At 57.7% G+C, this 22836-nt stretch overlaps 2 protein-coding genes across 7 annotated transcripts; both read right to left on the bottom strand.

Moving 5' to 3' along the window:
* Positions 1 to 772: 772 nt before the first annotated feature.
* Positions 773 to 8038, bottom strand: GIPC3 (GIPC PDZ domain containing family member 3). 3 transcript variants are annotated; one of them, XM_077976407.1, is made up of 7 exons: positions 7655 to 8038; positions 6795 to 6980; positions 6482 to 6662; positions 4939 to 5051; positions 4573 to 4667; positions 3334 to 4459; positions 773 to 3207 (listed from the first exon to the last, which is right to left on the bottom strand). In XM_077976407.1, the coding sequence occupies exons 1-7, from the start codon at positions 7877 to 7879 to the stop codon at positions 1033 to 1035; spliced, it is 4101 nt and encodes a 1366-aa protein (XP_077832533.1). In that variant the 5' UTR covers positions 7880 to 8038; the 3' UTR covers positions 773 to 1032.
* A 5359-nt stretch (positions 8039 to 13397) lies between these two features.
* HMG20B (high mobility group 20B) lies at positions 13398 to 19544 on the bottom strand. Of its 4 annotated transcripts, none has more exons than XM_077979159.1 (10): positions 19455 to 19544; positions 19147 to 19202; positions 18692 to 18800; positions 17907 to 18110; positions 16832 to 16952; positions 16205 to 16251; positions 15868 to 15940; positions 15365 to 15580; positions 14395 to 14527; positions 13398 to 13982 (listed from the first exon to the last, which is right to left on the bottom strand). In XM_077979159.1, exons 2-10 carry the CDS (start codon positions 19182 to 19184, stop codon positions 13970 to 13972), a joined length of 954 nt encoding a protein of 317 aa, XP_077835285.1. In that variant the 5' UTR covers positions 19185 to 19202; positions 19455 to 19544; the 3' UTR covers positions 13398 to 13969. The 4 variants fall into 4 exon arrangements, with proteins under 4 accessions (XP_077835285.1, XP_077835287.1, XP_014977947.1 ...); XM_077979161.1 differs by having other exon boundaries at positions 16205 to 16248; XM_015122461.3 differs by having other exon boundaries at positions 19498 to 19544.
* Positions 19545 to 22836: the final 3292 nt, after the last annotated feature.

The following is a 22836-nucleotide window of genomic DNA, read 5'->3' as shown; positions in this document are numbered from 1 at the left end:
AGCACTTTGGGAGGCCGAGATGGGCGGATCACAAGGTCAGGAGATCGAGACCATCCTGGCTAACACGGTGAAACCCCATCTCTACTAAAAAAAAATATTTAGGCCGGGCGCGGTGGCTCAAGCCTGTAATCCCAGCAGTTTGGGAGGCCGAGACGGGCGGATCACGAGGTCAGGAGATCGAGACCATCCTGGCTAACCCGGTGAAACCCCGTCTCTACTAAAAAAATACAAAAAACTAGCCGGGCGAGGTGGCGGGCGCCTGTAGTCCCAGCTAGTCGGGAGGCTGAGGCAGGAGAATGGCGTGAACCCGGGAGGCGGAGCTTGCAGTAAGCTGAGATCCGGCCACTGCACTCCAGCCTGGGCGACAGAGCAAGACTCTGTCTCAAAAAAAAAAAAAAAGAAAAAAGAAAAAAAATATTTAAAAACTAGCTGGGCGTGGTGGCGGGCGCCTGTAGTCCCAGCTACTCGGGAGGCTGAGGCAGGAGAATAGCGTGAACCTGGGAGGCGGAGCTTGCAGTGAGCCGAGATTGCGCCACTCACTCCAGCCTGGGCGACAGAGCCAGACTCCATCTCAGGGAAAAAAAAAAAAAAAAAAAAAAAAAGGACCAATGGCTGGGTCTTCGTGGAGCACCTGTCCCATGCACCACTATGTGGTGCTTAATGAAGTGCTTGGTACACAGTAGGTGCTCGAGAGGTTGCCATAGTTTCCGTCAACCCCTCAGCCCCATATCTTGGCATTCCCCCAAACTCCCTGCAAAATGACACACCAGGCTGCAGAGATGGAAGGTGCCTTTATTCACCATGAACCCTCAGGGTACATGCGGTGCAACCCATCTCCTGCCCTCCTTTTCCCTCCAAGGACCTGGATCTGAGCCAGGGCCGGTGAAACTGAAGCCCCTGTTTTCACCACCACACACCCCGCCACCACCGCCTGCTGGGGAAATAAGGTCACTTGCTGCTTCTGGGGGGCCCAGGCTGGGAGGGACAGGAGAGGGTGAGAACCACATGAGCCAAGGCTAGGTCACAGCCAAGCTACGATCCCCCGCGGTAAGGGTGGGGCTCTGGCTCCTCCAGAGTTGGGGAAGGGGCAGGCGCCAGAGCTGGGGACTCAGACAGCTGGGAACTCAGGAGGCCTCTGGGGGCAGGACTAAGAGTGACAGATATGGTGGGTGGGGTGGATTTCTGGGGTCCCACCTGGGGCTTGGGAGAGACGGCTGGCTTCTCGGGGGTTGAGGAGACCTGCGGCTGAGGGGCCGGGTAGGAAGCGAGGGATAAGCCTGGGATGGGGCCAAGGCTGGCCTGGGTGCCACGTACCTGCTCTTGGGGCTGAGGCAGAGGCTGGGGGTCTTTGCTAGGGGCTGGGGTGGGGTCTCTGGGGGGTGGGCCTGCGGGCTGAGGTTGGGTTGCGGCAGGGCCCTCAAGCTGGATTCTAGGGTCAAGGCCAGCGGTCTGTGGGGAGAGCCCATTTCTAGGGCTCAGCCAGATTCTTGAACTGATGTGAGTTCTGGAACTGGACTGGGTTCCAGAAACAGTCTGGGTTCCAGAACTAAGGTGGGCTCCAGGGCTGGGCTGAATTCTTGAGCCAGTCTGGGTTTCAGAGCTGAGCCCAGTCTCAGAGCTGGACTGGGTTCTGGAGCTAAGGCGGGCTCCGGAGTCGGGCTGAATTCTTGAGCCAGTCTGGGTTTCAGAGCCGAACGGAATCCCAGAGCTGAGCTGGGTTCCAGAGCTGGGCTGGGTTCCAGAGCTGGGCTGAGCCGCAGAGCTGAGCCCGGTCTCAGGACTGGACTGGGTTCTGGAGCTAAGATGAGCTCCGAGGCTGAGCTGAATTCTTGCACGGGCCTGGGTCCCAGAGCTGAGCTGGTTTCCGGAACCGGTCTGAGTTCTGAAGCTGGGATGGGCTCCAGTAATCAGCTGCGTTCCAGAACTAAGCTGACTTCCACAGCTGGCTTGAATTCTTGAGCTTATCTGGGTCCCAGAGCTGGGCTGCGTTCCAAAGCTAGGCTGACTTCCAGAGCTGGTCTGCTTCCCAAAGTCTAGTTGAATACCAGAGCTCTCTGAGGCTGTGGTCTGGAGCTGGTACCTAGAACCTGGCAGGGTTTTAGAGGCGAATTGAGTCCCAGAGGCTGGTCGAGCTCCTGGGCAGCGCTGGGTCTTGGAGTTGGGCCTGCTGTCAGAACTAGACGGGGCTGTGGAGCTTAACTCTGTTGCTGCGATGGCCTGGGTCCCAGGACTAGGTAGGACTCCTGAGCTTAGTTGGATTCTGGAACTTGGCTGGGTCTCAGCCACTGTCTGTGTTTTGGAGCTGGCTGGGATTTCAGAACCAGCCTGTGCTCCAGAACTGAGCTGAGTTCTAGAGTTGAGTGCAGTGCCTGGGCTGGATTGAGCTCTGGAGCTTGGCCAGGCCTTGAAATTGGTCTGCATTCTAGAGCTGACCTGCATTCTGCAGGGAGAGTGGGGCTTGGCACCAAGCTGTGTGCTGGAGCTGGGCCTTGCTTCCAAGATGGATGGGGTTCCAGAGCTGGTCTGAATCCTGCAGTTGGGCCTGGTTGTAGCACTAGGTGAGGTTCTAGAGCTGGGCTCAGTCTCAGAGCTGGAATCGTCACTGGCGCTGGACTGGGCTGCAGGGTGGGGATGGGTACTTGGATGCAACTGGGCTTGGGATCTGGACTGGGCAGTTGTGTGGACCTGGGTTTCTGAGCTGGTCTGAGTTCTTGAATAGGATTTGGTTTGGGAGCTGTCTCTGAATCCTGAGCTGGCTGGAGTTCCAGAGCTGGGTTGCTTCATGAATCTCACATGGGTTCCAAAATTAACTGGGGTTCTGGAGCTAGACCGAGTGTCCAGGTGTGGCTGCATTGTGGAGCTGTCCAGAGTTCCAGAGTCAGCTCGAGTTTTCCAGCAGGGCTTGGTCTCCGAACTAGCCTGGATTCTGGAACTGGGATTGGTCTCCAAGCTGGTCTGGGTCTTAAAATTTGTCTGGGTTCCAGAGCTTGGCTTGTTGTCAGGGCTCAGCTGGATTCTAGAGATGAGCTTCATCTCAGAGCTGGCCTGCGCTTCAGAGCAGGGCTTGGTCTCAGATCTCATCTGGGTTCTAGAGCTGGGCTTGGCCTCAGAGGTGGCCTGAGTTCTAGAACAGGGCTTGGTCTCAATGCTGGGCTTGGTCTCAGAGCTTATCGGGGTTCTAGAGCTGGGCTTGGTCTCAGGGCTGGCCTGAGTTCTAGAACAGGGCTTGGTCTCAATGCTGGGCTTGGTCTCAGAACTTATCTGGGTTCTAGAGCTGGGCTTGGTCTCAGAGCTCATCTGGTTTCTAGAGCTGGGCTTGGTCTCAGAGCTGACCTGAGTTCTAGAGCTGGGCTTGGCCTCAGAGGTGGCCTGAGTTCTAGAACAGGGCTTGGTCTCAATGCTGGGCTTGGTCTCTGAACTTATCTGGGTTCTAGAGCTGGGCTTGGTCTCAAAGCTCATCTGGTTTCTAGAACTGGGCTTGGTCTCAGAGCTGGCCTGGGCTCTAGAACAGGACTTAGTCTCAATACTAGGCTTGGTCTCAGAGTTCATCTGAGTTCTAGAGCTGAGCTTAGTCTCAGAACCCATCTGGGTTCTAGAGCTGGGCTTGGCCTCAGAGGTGGCCTGAGTTCTAGAACAGGGCTTGGTCTCTATGCTGGGCCTGGACTCAGAGCTCATCTGGGTTCTAGGGTTGGGCTTGGTCTCAGAGCTGGCCTGAGTTCTAGAACAGGGCTTGGTCTCAATGCTGGGCTCATTCTCAGAGCCCATCTGGGTTCTAGAGCTGCGCATAGTCTCAGAACCCATCTGGGTTCTAGAGCTGAGCTTGGCCTCAGGGCTGGCCTGGGCTCTAGAACAGGGCTTGGTCTCAATACTGGGCTCGGTCTCAGAGTTCATCTGAGTTCTAGAGCTGAGCTTAGTCTCGGAGCCCATCTGGGTTCTAGAGCTGGGTTTGGCCTCAGAGGTGGCCTGAGTTCTAGAACAGGGCTTGGTCTCTATGCTGGGCTCAGTCTCAGAGCCCATCTGGGTTCTCGAGCTGGGCTTGGTCTCAGAGCCCATCTGGGTTCTAGAGCTGGGCTTGGTCTCAGAGCCCATCTGGGTTCTAGAGCTGGGCTTGGTCTCAGGGCTGGCCTGAGTTTTAGAATACGGCTTGTTCTCAATGCTGGGCTTGGTCTCAGAGCTGGCCTGGGCTCTAGCACAAAGCTTGGCCTCAGATCTGGGCTGGATTCTAGAGAAGGGCTGGGTTCTGGAGCAGGGCTGGGGCAGGGGGCGGGGCTCCAGGCTGGGGCTGTGCTGGGCTCCCCCAGGGCAGACTAGCCACAGGCCTCCCTGGCCTCGCTGATGGCGGCCCACACCTCCACCACAAATTCGTCGGGGAAGGCGAACTCGCCCAAGACGGAGTCTAAACAGCGTGCAAACTCCTGGGCGCTCACTGTCTTCTTGGACGTCTCCACCATGGTGGACGCTGCGGGCCATGCCGGAGGGGTTGTCAGTGAGGGCACTCCCCACTCCAAACTTCCCGCTGGGACCCCTGCCTCCTCCCGTAGGCTGCCCTGCCGCCAGGGCCCCCCAGCTTACCCTGGCCCCTTACCCAGCTCGGGGTCCCGAATGCCCATGTAGCTTTCCAGCAGGTCATCAACCTTCTGGGATGCCTCTTCCTCAAACTCACTGGGCTGAGGGCACAGGAGAGGGAAGTCAGGGGTGAAAAACTTTGAAGCCCTCCAGCCCAGCCCCTCCAGACCCCCACCCCTAAGGTTAGAGTGGACTGGACCCTCACATGAGTCAGTAGTGCTGGTACCCACATCATTGCCCCACCTTTCAACGAGGACCCATTTTGCAGGCAGAGAAACCGAGGCTCCGAGAAGTTCTTGCCCAAGGCCACACTGACTCAGTGGCAGAACTGCAGGTGCAGAAGCCTGGGAAGAACCCCTCCCCTTCACTCACCGCCTCCTCCACTGTGGCAGCCCCCCCAGAACGAAGCCGCAGGGTCTCCCTCCCACTGGTCACTTTCGCCTCTACGGGACATTTGCTGGACCGACTTCTCTGGCCAATCATATCTGGAGGGAACAGAGTGAGGGATGGCCATGGGTTCTGGGTGGAGCCACATCTTTGTAAACCCTGGGAGGCCACCAGCCGAGCCTTTCTAGAATCTTCCTCCCCTTCAAAGTCCTCCTTTGCGGCGAATCTCCAGAGACCCTTTCGAGATTCCACACTTCCCGTCCCCAGCAAACTAAATCACAAGTCCAGAATGAGGTGTAATGGAGCAAGTTTAGAACTAACGTCCCAGTCCCATGCCCTCATTCTCCCTCTTCTAGGGACTGCTTGGGACCCTCCTTGTGGCAGGAGCCTCAATCTAGGTATGTTCTTGTCTGGGTAATCCCAGCTACTTGGGAGGCTAAGGCAGGACAATCACTTGAACCTGGGAGGCAGAGGTTGCGGTGAGCCGAGATCGTGCCACTGCACTCCAGCCTGGACAACAAGAGTGAAACTCCATCTCAAAAAAAGAAAAATATTAAAAATTAGCTGGCACGGCCAGGCGCAGTGGCTCACGCCTGTAATCCCAGCATTTTGGGAGGCCAAGACGGGTGGATCACCTGAGCTCAGGAGTTTGAGACCAGTCTGTTCAACATAATGAAACCCCATCTCTACTAAAAATACAAAAATTATCCTGGCATGGTGGTACACGCCTGTAATCCCAGCTTCTCCTGAGGCTGAGGCAGGAGAACCTCTTGAACTGGGAGGCAGAGGTTGCAGCGAGCTGAGATCGCACCACTGCGCTCCTGCCTGGGCGACATATTGAGACTCCGCCTCAAAAAAAAAAAAAAAAAAAGAAGAAGAAGAAAGAAAACTTTTCTCATATTCTCATTCTCTAGAATCCACCATGACCTCAAAGCACTACTTTAAAAGTTCCCAGGCTGCGCACAGAGTGGCTCACGCCTATAATCCTAGCACTTTGGGAGTCTGAGGCGGGTGGATCACCTGAGGTCTGGAGTTCGAGACCAGACTGGTAAAGATGGTGAAACCCCGTGTCTACTAAAAATACAAAAATTAGCCAGGCGCAGTGGCGGGTGCCTGTAATCCCAGCTACTCAGGAGGCTGAGGCAGGAGAATCGCTTGAACCCGCGAGGCGGAGGTTGCAGTGAGCTGAGATTGAAGATCGGGCCATTGCACTCCATCCAAGGCCCACAGAGTGAGACTCCCTCTCAAAAAAAAAAAAAAAAGCTCCCAGCCTGGCTACAAAGTGGTTCTGGAGGCCTCCTCCTCCCACTCCACTTTACCCAGTCTCTCCCCCACCCCTCCCCCACAGACTGGTTCCATAACAATCTATTAATAGAAACTACCAGTTTCTGTTACCCTGCCAGGAGCTAGTAGCCATGCAGCGGGTGCACCTAGAACCTTCCAGCCCGTCCCATCCCCGACCCTCCTCCACCCCCGGCATCCGTAGGACCCACTTCGGGAAGAGCTCCCGCCAGCCCGCCCGCCTCACCGAAGGCCCTCTTGGGTTGCACCAGGCGCAGGGTGAAGGGCTGGGACTTGGGCAGCTCCCGGAGCATCTTGGCCACCTCGTAGTGGCGGCAGCCCACAATGGAGTGGTCGTTGATGGCTTCGATGCTGTCACCCACGCACACTGCCTCGATCCGGTTGATGATACTGCCTTCCTTGATTCTCTGCAGGGATCCAGCGTCGCTGGCAGGGCAACCCCAGCCACCCTCCTCGAATCCCCAGAACCCACGTCGACCCAGAGTGTGGGGGCAATTGCTGGACCCCAGGAGGCCACCTGCCCACCCCCTCCCGGGCACCTTGATGAAGGCGTAGCCGGCCCCGTTGTCCGTGATGGTCAACCCCAGAGCGTCCTCTGTCTTAGTGACCTCCACCTCCTTGGTCTCGCCTCGCACGTGGGCAAAGATGAAATCCTCCAGGCCTATCTGGCCCCCTAGGAGCTTCTGCATGTCCACTTTGTGGCTGTTGAGGGTGCAGAATAAAATCTTCCCGGGGGAGAAGGAACGCAGAGGTAGCCAGGGCACGCATCCTCCCATGCAGCCGCCCTATCTGCGCAGGCCCCTGTCCCCAGCGACCAGGATCCCAGCCCATGGGAAAGGGCAAGGCGTGGGACCTCCCGAGAATGGAGAGAGGAGGGAGAAGGCGGCTTCCGGCAGGTGGAGACCCCTCTCCATACCTCCAGGACCTCCAGCCCCCAGACCTCCAGGTTTAATCTGCTGGCGCCCTCTGGGGGCTGCAGACCAAACGGACCCGGATTGGAAAAATGCCCAGGAACCCCCCAACCGCACCACGGCCTCAGACTTCCCATCTCCAAGGGGACCATCTGGAACCCCAGATGCCAGCTATTTCCAGGAAGCACAGAGGAGCTTCCCCGAGGGCTGGGGTCCGCTCCAAGCGAGGTCTGCGCAGAGGATTTTCTGGAATATCTAGGGGTCCGCTAGACCTAAGACCTCCCCATGTTTTGCGCAGAGCGTGCAAAGGGGAACCCTGGGGTGTGGCACCCCGTTCTCTGAGGGCTGCGTCTCTGAGATCCGGCGATTAGGCAGCCACCCCGACGTCTGGGATCCGGGGATCTGGGGTCTCCCGTCCAGCGTCCAAGCTCCCCACCCCTCACCACATCAGGCGGATGGTCTCGGGCGCGGGTGTCCGGGGTCCTTACCTCGGTGGGCGCGATCCCGAAGGCCTCGGCGATCTTGGCGTACAGCTCGCGGACGTTGGTGAAGCCCTCGATCTTGCCCGTGGGGCTCCCGTGCGCCAGCTGCGTGCGGAAGACCAGGCGCGGGCGGGCGCGGGGCGCAGCCGGGGGCTCCGAGGGCGCGGGCGGGGGCGCAGACGCGCGCGGGGCCTCGGCCTCCCGGGCCTCCCGGGCCACTGCGCCCTCCATGGCGGGAGAAGTTCGGTCACCCACCCGGGCCCTCGCCGCCGCCGCCGCCGCCGGATCCGTCGCTTCCTGAAGCCTCCCCTCCCCCGGCCCGGGACGCGACAGCCGAGAAGGCCGGGTAAGGGGATCCGGGAACCCGAGCCGCCCGGGAAGGCGACACCGCGGGTTGCGCAGGGGTGGGTTGGGCCCCAGGTGTCCGGGCCCTGCCAGGGCCAGTTGCGCCCTCCCCGGGGATACCCGCAGTCTGGGGGTCCTGAGCTCAGGACCCTGGAAGAACAGGGACCACAAATAAGGACAGGGACAGGCCCGGAGCGGTGGCTTACGCCTGTAATCCCAGCACTTTGGGAGGCCGAGGCTGGGAGATGACCTGAAGTCAGGAGTTCAAGACCAGCCTGGGCAACATGGTGAAACCCCGTCTCAACCAAAAATACAAAAATCAGCCGGAGGCGGTGGCACACGCCTGTAATCCCAGCTACTCGGGAGGCTGAGATCACTTGAACCCAGGAGGCGGAGGTTGCAGTAAGCCGAGATGGTGCCATTGCACTCCAGCCTGGGCAACAAAGCCAGACTCCATCTCAAAAAGAAAAAAAAAAAAGGACAGGGATGGCTGAGGGTGCTGGGGCACTTACTCTCTGCTAGGCGAGGTCATTGTTTTATTTTATTTTATTATTTTTAATGTTATTAGTATTATTTTTTTGAGCCGGTGTCTCACTCTGTCACCCAGTTTGGAGTTCAGTGGCACGATCTCAGCTCACTGCAACCTCTGCCCACCAAGTTCAAGCAATTCTAATGTCTTGGCCTCCCCAGTAGCTGGGATTACAGGCATACACCACCACGCCCAGCTAATTTTTTTTTTTTTTTTTGTATTTTTAATAGAGATGAGGTTTAAAACCATGTTGGCCAGGCTGGTCTTGAACTCCTGACCTCAAGGGATCCTCCCACCTCAGCCTCCTAAAGTGTTGGGATTACAGGCATAAGCCTTGGCGCCCAGCTGCTATTTTATTTCATCTGGCATCCTGTTTGTCTCCAGGACTGGAGGAATGTCAGCTCCAGGAGGGCGGGGGCTGTTCCCCTGCTCTGTCCCCATGCCCAGTGCCCAGGGCGCAGTGCCTGGCATACAGCGGGTACTCAGTGATCTTTGGTGAGGAGTGAATGGATGTCCAGGTCACAGATGAGGGAGGAGATCCCAGGCACCAGGAGGCATTGGTAAAAATCCACTGGAATGCAATGCCGGAAACACCTATGTATCCATCAGATTCCTACCCAGGAATGTTGGCTCAATAAACAGCCATCCTGCCTGCAGTGGCGGGCCCTACAGCAGAGCCAGACACAGCCTCCGCCTGGGAGGAGCCTCACAAACTGAACATGGGGAGAGAAAAGAAAGTAGCAGAAGGGTTTGGATGAGGTAAGAAAGTTTATGGAAGGCCTGGCGTGGTGACTCACGCCTGTAATCCAGCACTTTGGGAGGCTGAGGCATGCGATCGCTTGAGATCAGGAGTTCGAGACTAGCCTGGACAACATGGTGAAACCCCATCTCTACTCGGGAGGCTGAAGCAGAATTGCTTGAATCTGGGAGGCGGAGGTTGCAGTGAGCCAAGATCGCACCACTGCGCTCCAGCCTGGGACAGACAGCACGACTCTGTCTCGAAAAAAAAAAAAAAGAGAGAGATAGAGAGAGGGATTCACCTGCCTCAGCCTCCCAAGTAGCTGGAATTATAGGCATGTGCCACCATACCCACCTATTTTCGTATTTTTAGTAGAGACCAGGTTTCACTGTGTTGGCCAGGCTGGTCTAGAAACTCCCAGTCTCAAGTGATCTGCCTGCCTTGGCCTCTGAAAGTGCTGGAATTATAGGCATGAGCCACTGTGCCCAGCCCACACAACTTTTTGAATGTACCAAAACCTACTGAATTGTATGCTGAAAAAAAATTTTTTTAAATAAAAAAACTGATGCAAAATGGTATTTTCCAGGCCTGCCTAGAAATGAGAAACTCTAAATTTGAGGTGGTGGTATCTGTGCCAGGAAAGGGTGAAACTGGGGTGGAGAGTGAGGGGGGTTGGCAGTATCGGGTTGTGTGAGTCTCCCATGGCAGCCGTAACAAAGCACCACACACTGGGTGGGGTGAGGTGGCTCTTGCTTGCGATCCCAGCACTTTGGGGTCCACTTTGGGAGGATCCACTTTGGGAGCCCAGGAGTTTGAGACCAGCCTGAGGAACCAGGTGAGACCCCATCTCTACAAAAAATACAAAATTAGCTGGGTGTGGTGGCGTGCACCTGTAGTCCCAGCTACTTGGGATGCTGAGGTGGGAAGATGGCTTGAACCCAGGAGGTGCAGGCTGCCGTGAGCTGTGATGGCATCTCTGCACTCCAGCCTGGGTGGCAGACCAAGATCCTGTCCCAACCACAAAGAAACAGCTGGGCGCAGTAGCTTATGCCTGTAATCCTAGCACTTTGAGAGGCTGATTGCTTGAACCCAGTAGTTCAAGACCCCCATCTCACAAATAGGAACAAATTGGCCAGGCACAGTGGCTCACGCCTGTAATTCTAGCACCTTGAGGGGCCAAGGCGGGTGGATCACCTGAGGTCAGGAGTTTGAGATCAGCCTGGGCAACATGGTGAAACCCTGTCTCTACTCAAAATACAAAAATCAGCTGGGCGTGATGGTGAGTGCCTGTAATCCCAGCTACTCAGGAGGCTGAGATGGGAGAATCGCTCGAACCTGGGAGGTGGAGGTTGCAGTAAGCTGAGATCGAGCCATTGCACTCCAGCCTGGGGCTATAATAGAGTGAGAACTCCGTCTAAAAAAAAAAAAATTAGGCAAGAGTGATGGCAGGCACCTGTGGTCCCAGCTACTCATGAGGACCAGGTGGGAGGATCACCTGAGCCCAGGGAGGTCGACGCTGCAGTGAGCTATGATTGTGACACTGCACTCCAGCCTAGGCAATATAGTGGGACCCTGTCTCAAAGAAAAAAGCTGTTGGGCATGGAGGCTCACGCCTGTAATCCCAGCACTTTGGGAGGCTGGGGCAGGTGGATCACCTGAGGTCAGGAGTTCAAGACCATCCTGGCCAACATGGTGAAACCACATCTCTACTAAAATACAAAAAATTAGCCGGACATGGTGGCAGGCACCTGTAATCCCAGCTACTCAGGAGGCTGGGGCAGGAGAATCGCTTGAACCTGGATGGTGGAGGTTGCAGTGAGCTGAGATCGTGCCATTGCACTCCAGCCTGGGTGACATGAGCGAAACTCTGTCTGGAAAAAAAAAAAAAAAAGCAGCAGCAGCAGTGTGGGATGGGGGTGGGCACAATGGCTCACAACTGTAATCCCAGCACTTTGGGAGGCTAAGGCAGGAGGACACTTGAGCCAGGAGTTCAAGATCAGCCTGGGCAACATAGTGAGACCCCCCCCACCCCTAAAAAATAAAAAATAAACAAAAAGCACCACAAATGGGGAGACATAAAACAGCAGAAACTGATCCTCTCACAACTCCAGAGGCCAGAATTCCACAAGGAAGGTCCTGGCAGGGCCCTCAGAGTCCCCAGGCAGAATCTTGCCTGACGTCCACAGCTTCCGGCTGTGGGTGGCCTTCCTTGACGTTCCTTGGCTTCTAGATGTATAACTCCAGTCTTGGCCTGTGTTGTCACTTGGCTGTCTCTTCTCCGTGTCTGTGTCCAAATTTTATCTTCTTATAAGGAGAGCGGTCATGTTGGACTTAGGACCCACGCTACTCCAGTAATGACTTCATCTTAACTAATTATATCTGCAGTGACCCTATTTCCAAATAAGGTCACATTCAGAGGTTCTGGGGTTCAGATTATTCTCCGACTTTTTTTTTTTTTTTTGAGACGGAGTCTCGCTCTGTCGCCCAGGCTGGAGTGCAGTGGTGCAATCTTGGCTCACTGCAAGCTCTGCCTCCTGGGTTCACCCCATTCTCCTGCCTCAGCCTCCTGAGTAGCTGGGACTACAGGCACCCGACACCACACCCGGCTAATTTTTTGTATTTTTTAAAGTAGAGATGGGGTTTCACCTTGTTAGCCAGGATGGGTTTTCTCCAAATTTTTTAGGATGTCTTATGTATGCCACTAAATGCAAAAGTCTCTGGAAAGGTTTGTCAATAAGCAACACACACACATATACACGTACACAAAATAAGCCAAACGCAGAACTCCCAGCAGTCTGTATCTCCAAAAGAATGGAAAATGGTCATTCCAACAAAAACATGTACATGAATGTTCACAGCAGCATCACTCACAAGTAAATGGTAGAAACAGCCTAGAGTCCTTTGACAGATAGATGGGTCCATATAGCGGATTCATTCACACGCTGGACCATGACAGCCACCAAAAGGAATGAGGCTCTGACACAGGCCACAGCGTGGATGACCTTTGAGGACAATCACACTCAGTGAGAGAAGCCAGATACAAAAGGACACACAGTCTGGGCATGGTGGCTCATACCTGTAATCCCAGCACTTTAGGAGGTCGAGGCAGGCAGATAACCTGAGGTCAGGAGTTCGAGACCAGCCTGGCTAACACGGTGAAACCCTGTCTCTACTAAAAATACAAAAAATTAGCTGGGTGTGGTGGCGGGCGCCTGTAGTCCCAGCTACCTGGGAGGCTTGAGGCAGGAGAATTGTTTGAGCCGGGGAGGCGGAGGTTGCAGTGAGCCGAGATCGCGCCACTGCAACTCCAGCCTGGTGACAGAGCGAGACTCCGTCTGAAAAAAAAAGGTCATGCTGTGTGCGGTCTCATATCCAGGACAGGTCAATCCACAGAGGTAGGAAGGGGATTTGCGGGTGCCAGGAGCTGGGGAGGGGATGAGAGTGACTGTTGATGAGGACGGGACTTCCTTTGGGGGTGATTAGAATGTGCTGACATTAGATAAAGGTGATGATTGCACAAAATTGTGAATGTACTAAATGCCTGAATTGTGCATTTTAAAATGGCTAAAATGGCCAGACGTGGTGGCTCACGCCTGTATCCTGGGGCTTTGGGGGGCTGAGGCAGGAGGACCGCTTGAGCCCAGGAATTCAAGTCTGCAGTGAGCTATGATTGGGCCACTGCACTCCAGCCTGGCTGGCAGAGCGAGATCGTGTCTCTAATAAATAAACAAAATGGCTATAATGGTAAGGTTTATGTTGTGTATTTTACACAATAAACAAAACCGTGGCCCACCCAAAGTCAGTGTGCTACAAAGTGGACTTGAACCCCCGTGCGGACACAAGTTGAAGGATGAACTGAGCAGCCGTGACTGTCCCCTGTGCTTCAAGTCCCCGATGTGTGCTGAGCCCACAGTACACAACTTCAGGTGGGGAGGGATGGAGACGCCTGCCCTGCCATTGACTTGCTCTTCGGACCCGGGCAAGTTTGGGCTCCTGTCTCCCTATCCGAGAAACTCCGAGGCTCTGCTAGAGGTAAGAGAGCAGGCCTGGCGCCCCCAGCAGGGATGTCATGGGGGCCCAGGCTGCACCTTCTGAACCCTCCACATCACCCCAAACAACCTTACACACTCACAAGCTTAAAACACAAATTTTACTTGTTTTTATTTAAAAAGTCCGGATCCAGCAGTGGGAAGGGACCACCCCCACCAGGGTCCCTTGGCCGGAGGAGGGCAGGATGGGCAAGGCCGGCCCCTACTCATCTGGGGTACAGGCATACGGGGGACACCCCCGGTAAGTCCCCACAAGGTAGCTCTGTGTGGCCTGTGGCACAGACCCCCTATAGTGAGTAATTTGGGGGGTCCTGCTGTGTGCTAGGGGTGGGTTTCGTCTGCCCTGCGTCCCGGGGGTGGCCTGGAGAGCCAGTGGAGAGCCAGTATAGTGTGTGGCTGTCCTCCGAGGAGGGGCACCTGCGGCTGTGCGGTTCTTCTGGGTGTAGCGCGCAGCGAGTGCTTTTTCTGGGTTCAGGGGTCTGGGGAGACTGAAAGCTAAAGGGATGCTGCAGAAATTTAATTTTAGGGGGGCTGGAGCCCCCAAGGTGCAAGATGGGACCAGGCCCCAAAGGGTGGACCCCCAGCCTCTCGTCCACGGGGTGGGGTGGGGCAGGGCCGCGCCCACAGCTTCTCCTCTGCATCGTGGGCCCGCCCACTCCTCACAGGTGCTCGCTGAAACAAGAGAGCAGAGGGCCTGGGATGAGACCCTCATCATCTCTGGCCCCCACCCCGGCCCTGGGGAACCCCAGAGGCCATGGCCCATCAGCTGCTCCAACAGATGCCAGGGTTGGGGTATAGGCGTTGAACCCATCTAACCCGGGCACTGGGATCCACCCTGAGAAGCTGTGGGGAAGTTCTGGTGCCCCCGAGTGGGTCCTGCCGGCTCGGGGGGTCTGGCAGAACATCCCCGACCATCCCAGCACTGGTGCATGGGGCGACCGCAGGGCGATTCCCCGGGAGGTGGTCTCCTAGTAAGATCATGCTGTGGAGCCCCACCCGGCAGCCCCCGCGGAGCTGGGGAACCGCAGGGCGGACACACCTGGGGCCAGAATCCCGGCCCCGCCCCGCCTCGCCCGGCACACACCTGGCGACCTGGGCCAGGATTTCCTTGATGCGGACGATGAGCTTCTCGTGCTGCGCAGGGTCGCGCTCGATAGCTCCGTGCAGCCGGGCCATGTAGAAGTCCAGAGTTCCCAGCGTGGGCGTTTCGCCCGTGCCTGGGGGACAGGTGAGTGGGTGAGGCAAGGGTGCCGGGGAGTCGCGGGCAGGGGCTCCAGGGGCAGAGGTAGGGGGTGACTCAGGGCGGGTTGCGCGGGCGCTCGGAGCTCAGGACCGGGCCAGCGCAGGAGGGGCGCAGGGTGGGCTAAGGTCAGCCGGGCCTGGAGGATGGCGGGGACAGGGGCAGGGTGGGGAGGCGGGCGTCCAGGGTCGCTGAGGACAGTCACGGATGGAGGGAACGGGGTCGGGGAAGTGGGGATGACACTGGGGGGCTGGGGTCGCGTGGGACGGGACTGGGGGGCGAGGGGGTGCTCAGTGGTCAGCAGAGCGTGGGGAGGGATGGGTGATGGGGGCGTGGGGAGGTGGGGACGTGGCGTGGCGAGGCGAGCGGGGAGGCCGGGTCAGTGCTCAGGCTGGTCGGGGGCTGGCGAGGGAGAGGGGCTAGCGAGGGTGGGGCCGGTAGGGAGCGGTGCCCGGAACCTCCGAGGTAGGGACACAAAGGGGCTGCGGGAGGAGGGGATCAGGTGCTCGCGGGAGTCGGCGATTCAGCGGGGACAGGTCGGGAGAGGTCGTGGCAGGGAGACGCGGTCGGTGTGGGCGAGGCCGGGGACAGGGTTGAGTAATGGGGCGCGGAGCGGAGCTCGGGGGTGGTCTGGGAAGAACCAGACGGAGTAATGGAGTAGGGGTGCGGGGGTGGGGAAGGGGGCGGAGCTGGGGGGGGTTGTGTGTGTGCGATGAGGGCGGGGCAATAGGCGGGGCCAGGTGACTGCGGAAGGGGGGAGGAGGCGGGGCTCGGTGACCCGGGCGGGACTGGGAGATGGGGGCGGGGCCCGCACCCGGCACCGGCAGTGAGGCGAAGCTGGCGGTGAGCGCCTGGCGCACGGCCTGGAGCTGCTGCTGCAGCGCCAGCGTCCTCCGCTCCTCCAGCGCCAGCTCCTGCTCCAGACGCTCGCGCGCGCTGCTCATGCTCTGCGTGTGCCTCTGCAGCACCGCGTTCTGCTCCTCGAAGGCCACGTTCATCTTCCGCAAACGCCGAAGCTCCGCCTCTCGCGCTGCGCCGGGCATAGGGGGAACGGGGTCAGAGCCTGCGCCTCCCCTCTCCCCCACCGCCGGGCTTTTGCCAGGGACGTGCCCCTTGCCCGGGCTTCCCTCACTGGGCTTCCCTCACTGCGCCGTCTGCCTCCTGCTCCACATCAGCTGCTAGGGCGACGGCGCGCACCTGGGCGCTCATAGGAAACCTCCCGAACCGTCTCCTCCAGCCTTGGGGCCCTCTTGGCCCACGCTCCGCTCCACTACCCACTTCCACGGAGTTCGCATCAGGACCGCAGTTAACGCTCACCTTTGTTTTGGTCCAAGAACTCTTCAGTGAAGATGGGAACATCGAAGGTGGAGAAGCCATCGCAGTCCCCACCCTAACAGGAAGGGACAAAGTGGCAATTTTGCTGGTGGTAGGGGACAGCCACGCTTTCTGGGTGTGTCCCAAGCCTGGGAGGGTCTCCTGGGGCACCCCGGGTGGGAGTGCCACCAATAGCGTCCCCACGGTGCAGTGGTACCGCCCCTGCTTGCACACATCTGGGCGTGTGGCGATCGCTTTCTCCCCGGAGCTCTGGCTCAGGGTTCTGGAAGCCTCCAGACCTTTCTCCCGCAGGTGCTTTGAGAAGAGGAAGGTCGCTTACCTTGTGTCCATTCAGGAGGGTGTTCATGAGCCCAGAGCCTGAGTCTTCTGGCGGGAGAGGGGAAGGGCAGAGTCAGCCTCCCAGGCCTCCAGGGACCATGCCCTGCACCCTAGGTTAGTGCTGCTCAGCCGGCTCCAGCTCCCCACCTGAGTCCCCCGCGTCTGGGAATCCCCCATCGCTGTAGCGAGTGAGCCCCCTTCACTCTGGTTATGTATCTTTTCCCCGCCCATCCCACGGGACTGTGCCCCATGGAGCCGAGGCCCTGCCTGGGCAGAGGTCGCACCCCACAGAGCAGAACCCCAATTGCTCGCACCGGCCCTTCTCACTTTTTTTTTTTTTGAGACGGAGTCTTGCCCTGTCGCCCAGGCTAGAGTGCAGTCATCTTGGCTCACTGCAACCTCTGCCTCCCGGGTTCAAGCAATTCTCTGCCTTAGCCTCCCGAGTAGCTGGGATTACAGGCACCCGCCACCACACCCAGCTAATTTTTGTATTTTTAGTAGTGGGGGGGGGGGTTTCACCATGTTGGCCAGGCTGGTCTTGAACTCCTGACCTCAGATGATCCACCCACCTCGGCCTCCCAAAGTGCTGGGATTACAGGCGTGAGCCACCGCGCCTGACCCCTCCCACCTTTCTTGATCTTCTTCTCCTGGATCTTCTCCGTGCACATCTTATAGGCTTCCGACTGCTGGTAGGCCCGCAGCTCCTTCATGTACTGCTGCTTCTCTCTCTCGGCCTCATCCAGGTACCGCTGGGGGACAGCACCAAAAGACCTGAGGCAGGGGAAGCCTCTAACGCCAGGACCCAGTCTTCATCACTCAGCTTTCACAGCACCCTCCCCTCTCCTGAACCTTCCATAGTTCCCTATTCCCTCCAGACAGACAGAACCGGCTCCTCAGCCTGTTGCTCAAGGACCTCTGAGCTCCCACATCACTTCCCATGCCCCAGGCTCATCCCCAACTCCCGCCCTGACAAGACACTCCTGGGCGCCAGAGTCATGGGCAGGCACCCAACCTCCAGGGTATGTGGATATCTAGACTCCCTCCTGCACCCGTTTTTCTCTTTGAAATTTCACTTACAGGGGTGCAAAGCGGCGGTGGCTTTTGTTACATTTCCGTGATGTTTTTGCAATTTTTAAACTAACAGTATATGAAAATCAGATTTCACAAAAAATCCAGGCCTTATCCTGACTTCTTAGACATATCTTTGTTGGTCACCCAGTTTTCGATCTGTCTTGCCTCTTGCTAGCCGCGCCCCCAAAAGCTGGTCATGGGCTGGCCATGGTGGCTAATGCCTGTAATATCAGTACTTTGGGAGACTGAGGTGGGCAGATCATTTGAGGTCAAGAGTTCAAGACCAGCCTGGCCAACATGGCGAAACTCCATTTCTACTAAAAATACAAAAGTTAGCAGGGCGTGGTGGCTGGCGCCTGTAATCCCAGCTACTTGGGAGGCTGAGACAGGAGAACTGCTTGAACCCGGGAGGTGGAGGTTGCAGTGAGCCGAGATCGCGACACTGCACTCCAGCCTGGGCAACAGAGCAAGACTCCATCTCACACACACACACACACACACACACACACAAAAACTGGTCATGGGTGGGCATTTCACCAGGCATAAGGAAAAGCCCTGCACGTGGAATCCTTTGGGGGTCGGGGCTACTGGTAGTACGGGGGTCCGCCGGCCCTGCTCAGCGCCCCGCTCACCTGCTTCTCCGTTGGCTGCAGCTTGCTCCACTCGGCGCCCAACATCTTGGTGATCTCGGGAAAGGGCAGATCCGGGTGGCGCGTGCGGATCTGCTCGCGCCGCTCGTTCAGGAAGCGCACGTAGCCTGTGACCGGTGCCTTGGGCCCATTCGGCAGAATCTTCTTCCGCTTCTTGCCCTTGGGCCAGCCGCGTTTCTTCACCGGCTGCAGAACCGGGCTGCGTCGTTGGGAGGGGGGCCTGGCGTACTGGGGCGGGGCTCAGAGGGGCATGGGCGGGGCCTAATGCTGTATGGGCGGGGACGGGGCGGGGCCTAGTTGGGAGGAAGAACCCGGAAGAGATGGAGGTAGGGCCCAGTCAGGAGTCAGGACACGGTGGTTTAGAGGGGTCCCTGGCCAGGGATGAGGGGATCCCAGAGACTATGGGCCGAGGTTTGAGCACAGGGGTGGTGTTTACTTAGATTGTAGGCGTGGCCTCTGCTTGGTGGGCGTGGCTTCTTGGAGAAAGGGCCCACAGGACCATGGGGAGGGTGCCGCCCCCAAGGAGTGGAAGTGGGCGGGACCTTAGAGTGGGCAGAGCTGGCATTGTGTGGTGGGCGGGGCCTGGACTTAGGGAGGCAGAGGACCTGTCAGGGGCGTGGCAGCTCGCACGGGGCGGGGTCTCAGCTTCCGGAGGAAAATCTGGGCTGTGGGCGGAGCCACAAGCAATTCAAATCCAGCCTGGGGCGGGACTTCAAGGCTGGGGCCGCAGCCCGGGGCCTCCCCCAGCTCAGCGCAGGGACTCTCACCTCCTCCTCGTGGGACCCCTTCTCGCCGGCGCGTGGACCCTCGCCGCGCTCTTGCTTGACAGCCACCACGAAGCCCCCATGCTGGCCCGGAGCCTTGCCGCCCGCCGGCCTGGAGCCAAGGATACAGAGGTCAGCCCCGTCCCTAGAGCCTCCCCTCCCCCAAACGCCTACCCCAAGGCTTTTAGACGCCCGACGATGGGGCTGCTGCGAGAGTGCATGAGCCCGAGGAAGCAGGGTCTGATGGGGTCAGTATCCGCGGAAGGTGGGACAAGCGGGGCTCCTGGGAGGGGCTGGAGGCCGAGGTGGGGTATGCAGGATTGGATGGAGGGAGAAGCCCCCTGACCCAGGTTGGGGGCGGTCGAGACCCCGGCCGGGGTGACTGGAGCGGGGGTTCAGGAGCTAGGGCTGCAGCCGGGAAGGTAGCGAGGGCGTGGGGAGGGAATCGGAGCACTCACGCGGCGGCCGTGCCGGGCTGCTTGGGGCCGTGGGACATGGCTGCTCCGGGCCGGACCTGGAACACGGACGCGGGCGGAGTTGAGTAGCGCCTGGGCTGATTGATGGCGGACCGCGAACTGGGGTATCCCGTGATGGAGAGCCCCGGGATGCCGGGCCCGGAGCGCTGGGGGGGCCGGATCCGGGGGCGGGGAAGTCCTCGAGGGCGGGCGCCCCAAGAATCCTTTGTTGGGCGATTGCCCCCCGGGAGGCCTGGGCCGGTTCCCCCCGGCCCAGGAAAGACCCCGACCCGGCCCTGGGACCCCCGCACCCCCGCCCCCTCGCAAGGCCCGGAGTTCCGCGGCTGTTTTCACCTCCAAAGAAACTTTCCCGGACCTCCCGACTGCGCGACGCTCCAACCAACCGCCCGCAGCCCACCCCCGCCGACTGCCCCGCCCCTCCCCGCCCCCGGCATGCTAATGAGGCCTCGGCGAACGGTCCCATTGGGTGAGGCCTTCCCCCGGGGCGTGCCCATGCAGATACCGATCGGCGCGCCGGCCGGCGATTGGCTGGGGAGGCTGCTGAGCCGCGTGGGAGGTTAGTAAGGAAGGCGGCGGGCGGTGCGTCAAGTTCGGCTGCGCTCGGCCGCGCTCGGGACCAATCGGGAGCGCGTGGCGGACTTGCCGGGCGGAGCCTCTTAAAGGGCCAGTAGGTGAGGCGCCGACTCCTCCTCCCGCTCTGAGGGCGATACTCCCAGCAGCTGCCGGATGGCGCGACCCGCGGATCCGGGTCGGGCCACGCCCCGGTTGCCATGGGGACGGAGGTGCTAGGGTTAAGTTCCTGTGAGGCAGCCCCCAGCCCTAGGACAAGGTGGGACCTGTTCTTAACATCCTGCAAAACCCATCGGAGACGTTTCCTATTTATTTATTCAGAACCCCCGACATCCGGATCCGAGGGCTTCTGGCCACAGGGGCGGCTTTCCCAGTGGGATCTGGGCTTTCCCTCCTGTGCAATGGGGACATCGCACGATGTCCAGGGCATAGAGGCTGGGATGCTGCGAAGCTGAGAACGGGGTGTGGGTCAGTCAGGGGGTGGGGTTGGGAGCTGGGCTGGAAGTATTTGGGGAAAGATGGTGGTAAAGGGAGGTTGCAAGGACCTGGTGAAGTTGGGTCAGGATGCTCCGCTCTGGGGGATCAGACCCAAGTTGGGGGCTGCTCACTTCCTCTTTTTTTTTTTTTTTTTTTGAGACGGAGTCTTGCTCCGTCGCCCAGGCTGGAGTGCAGTGGCTCGATCTCGGCACACTGCAACCTCTGCCTCCCGGGTTCAAGCAATTCTCTGCCTCAACCTCCCGAGTAGCTGGGATTACACACGCCTGCCACTACGCCTGGCTAATTTTTGTATTTTTAGTAGAGACAGGGTTTCACCATCTTGGCCAGGCTGGTCTTAAACTCCTGACCTCGTGATCCACCTGCCTCGGCCTCCCAAAGTGCTGGGATTACAGGTGTGAGCCACCGCGCCCAGCCCCCTTCCTCTTCCTCAAGTCCGCTCAAATGTCACCTGCTCAGCCAGGACCTCGCCTCTGATTTTTTTTTTTTTTTTCTCCGTAAGTCGGTTTCCTCTCTGTGGCCTGCCTGTTTGGTTCACAGCAGTGACCGTGGTGGGTGTTCAATACACATTCATTGAATTGTTCAAATGTCTAGGAGGCAGATGCAGTCAGCTGCTTTGGAAAACAGACTGGCATTTCCTCAAAGGGTTAAATAAATGTGGAATCACCATGCAATTCAGCAGTTCACTCCTAGGAATATACTCCAGACAACTGAAAACAGGTGTTCAAACAAAAGCGTGTACACAAGTGCCCATAACAGCGTGATTCATAATAGCCAAAAAGTGAAAGCAACTCAAATGTCCGCTAACAATGCATGGATCAATGACGTGATATATCCTTACAACAGAATATTATCGGCCATAGGTTGGGTGCGGTGGCTCACACCAGTAATCCCAGCACTTTGGGAGGCAGGCGGATCACTTGAGGTCAGGAGTTCGAGACCAACCTGGCCAACATGGTGAAAACCCAGCTCTATTAAAAATACAAGCCGGGCACGGTGGCTCACGCCTGCAGTCCCAGCACTTTGGGAGGCCGAGGCGGGTGGATCACGAGGTCAGGAGATCGAGACCATCCTGGCTAACATGGTGAAACCCCGTCTCTACTAAAAATACAAAAAATTAGCCAGGCGTGGTGGTGGGTGCCTGTAGTCCCAGCTCCTCGGGAGGCTGAGGCAGGAGAATGGCATGAACCCAGGGGGCAGAGCTTGCAGTGAGCCGAGATCGTGCCACTGCACTCCAGCCTGGGCAACAGAGCAAGATTCCGTCTCAAAAAAAAAAAAAAAAGGAAAAGAATATTAGCAGCCATAAAAAAAAAGTAGCGAGTCTCTGACACGGGTCACAGCATGGATGTACCTTGAAGACATCACGCGCAGTGAGAGAAGCCAGACACAAAAGACCACACAGTGTGTGATCAAAATGTTCAGGACAGGCCCATCCACAGAGAGAGGAGGGGGACACATGGGTGCCAGTGGGTAGGGAATGACTGCTGAGAGGGATGCGGTTTTCTTTTTTTTTATTTATTTTTTTTATTTTTTATTTTTTTATTTATTTATTTATTTTTTTTGAGACGGAGTCTCACGCTGTCGCCCAGGCTGGAGTGCAGTGGCGCGATCTCGGCTCACTGCAAGCTCCGCCTCCCGGGTTCCCGCCATTCTCCTGCCTCAGCCTCCTGAGTAGCTGGGACTACAGGCGCCCGCCACCGCGCCCGGCTAATTTTTTGTATTTTTAGTAGAGACGGGGTTTCACTGTGGTCTCGATCTCCTGACCTTGTGATCCGCCCGCCTCGGCCTCCCAAAGTGCTGGGATTACAGGCTTGAGCCATTTTTTTTTTTATTTTTTGAGACGGAGTCTCGCTCTGTCGCCCAGGCCGGAGTGCAGTGGCCAGATCTCAGCTCACCGCAAGCTCCGCCTCCCGGGTTCACGCCATTCTCCTGCCTCAGCCTCCCAAGTAGCTGGGACTACAGGCGCCCGCCACCTCGCCCGGCTAGTTTTTTGTACTTTTCAGTAGAGACGGGGTTTCACCGTATTAACCAGGAAGGTCTCGATCTCCTGACCTCGTGATTCGCCCGTCTCGGCCTCCCAAAGTGCTGGGATTACAGGCTTGAGCCACCGCGCCCGGCCGGGATGCGGTTTTCATTTGGGGATGAAAGTATTTTACAATTTGATTTCAGTGATGGCTGCATGACTCTGGAAATATACTACAAGCAATGGAATTGTATGCTCTAAATGGGTGCATTATATGTGAGTTAAGTCTCAAGAAGCCCGTTGTCGTAAGATGCAGCCTGGGGCTGAGGAAGGGGAGCTGGCCCTGGTATCTAGACGGTTCCACACGCCAGACCTGGCTCTGTTGCTTAATCAGCTGTCTGACCTCCCAGGCCTCCCCTGTGTCTCTCTGCCCACTTAAAAATAGTGCAGGTGAGGCCGGGCGCGGAGTCACCCCTCACGGCCATAGTCAATAACAAATTAATGGTACATTTATTCGTTTGTTTATTTTATTTTATTTATTATTATTTTTTGAGACTGAGTCTCGCTCTGTCACCAGTGCAGTGATGCGATCTCGGCTCACTGCAGCAAGCTCCACCTCCCAGGTTCATGCCATTCTCCTGCCT

This window comes from Macaca mulatta, chromosome 19, assembly GCF_049350105.2.
Source record: "Macaca mulatta isolate MMU2019108-1 chromosome 19, T2T-MMU8v2.0, whole genome shotgun sequence".
Taxonomy (NCBI): Eukaryota; Metazoa; Chordata; class Mammalia; order Primates; family Cercopithecidae; genus Macaca; species Macaca mulatta.
Note: the sequence above shows the minus strand (reverse complement) of the source record. Positions and strands in the feature narration are given on the sequence as shown.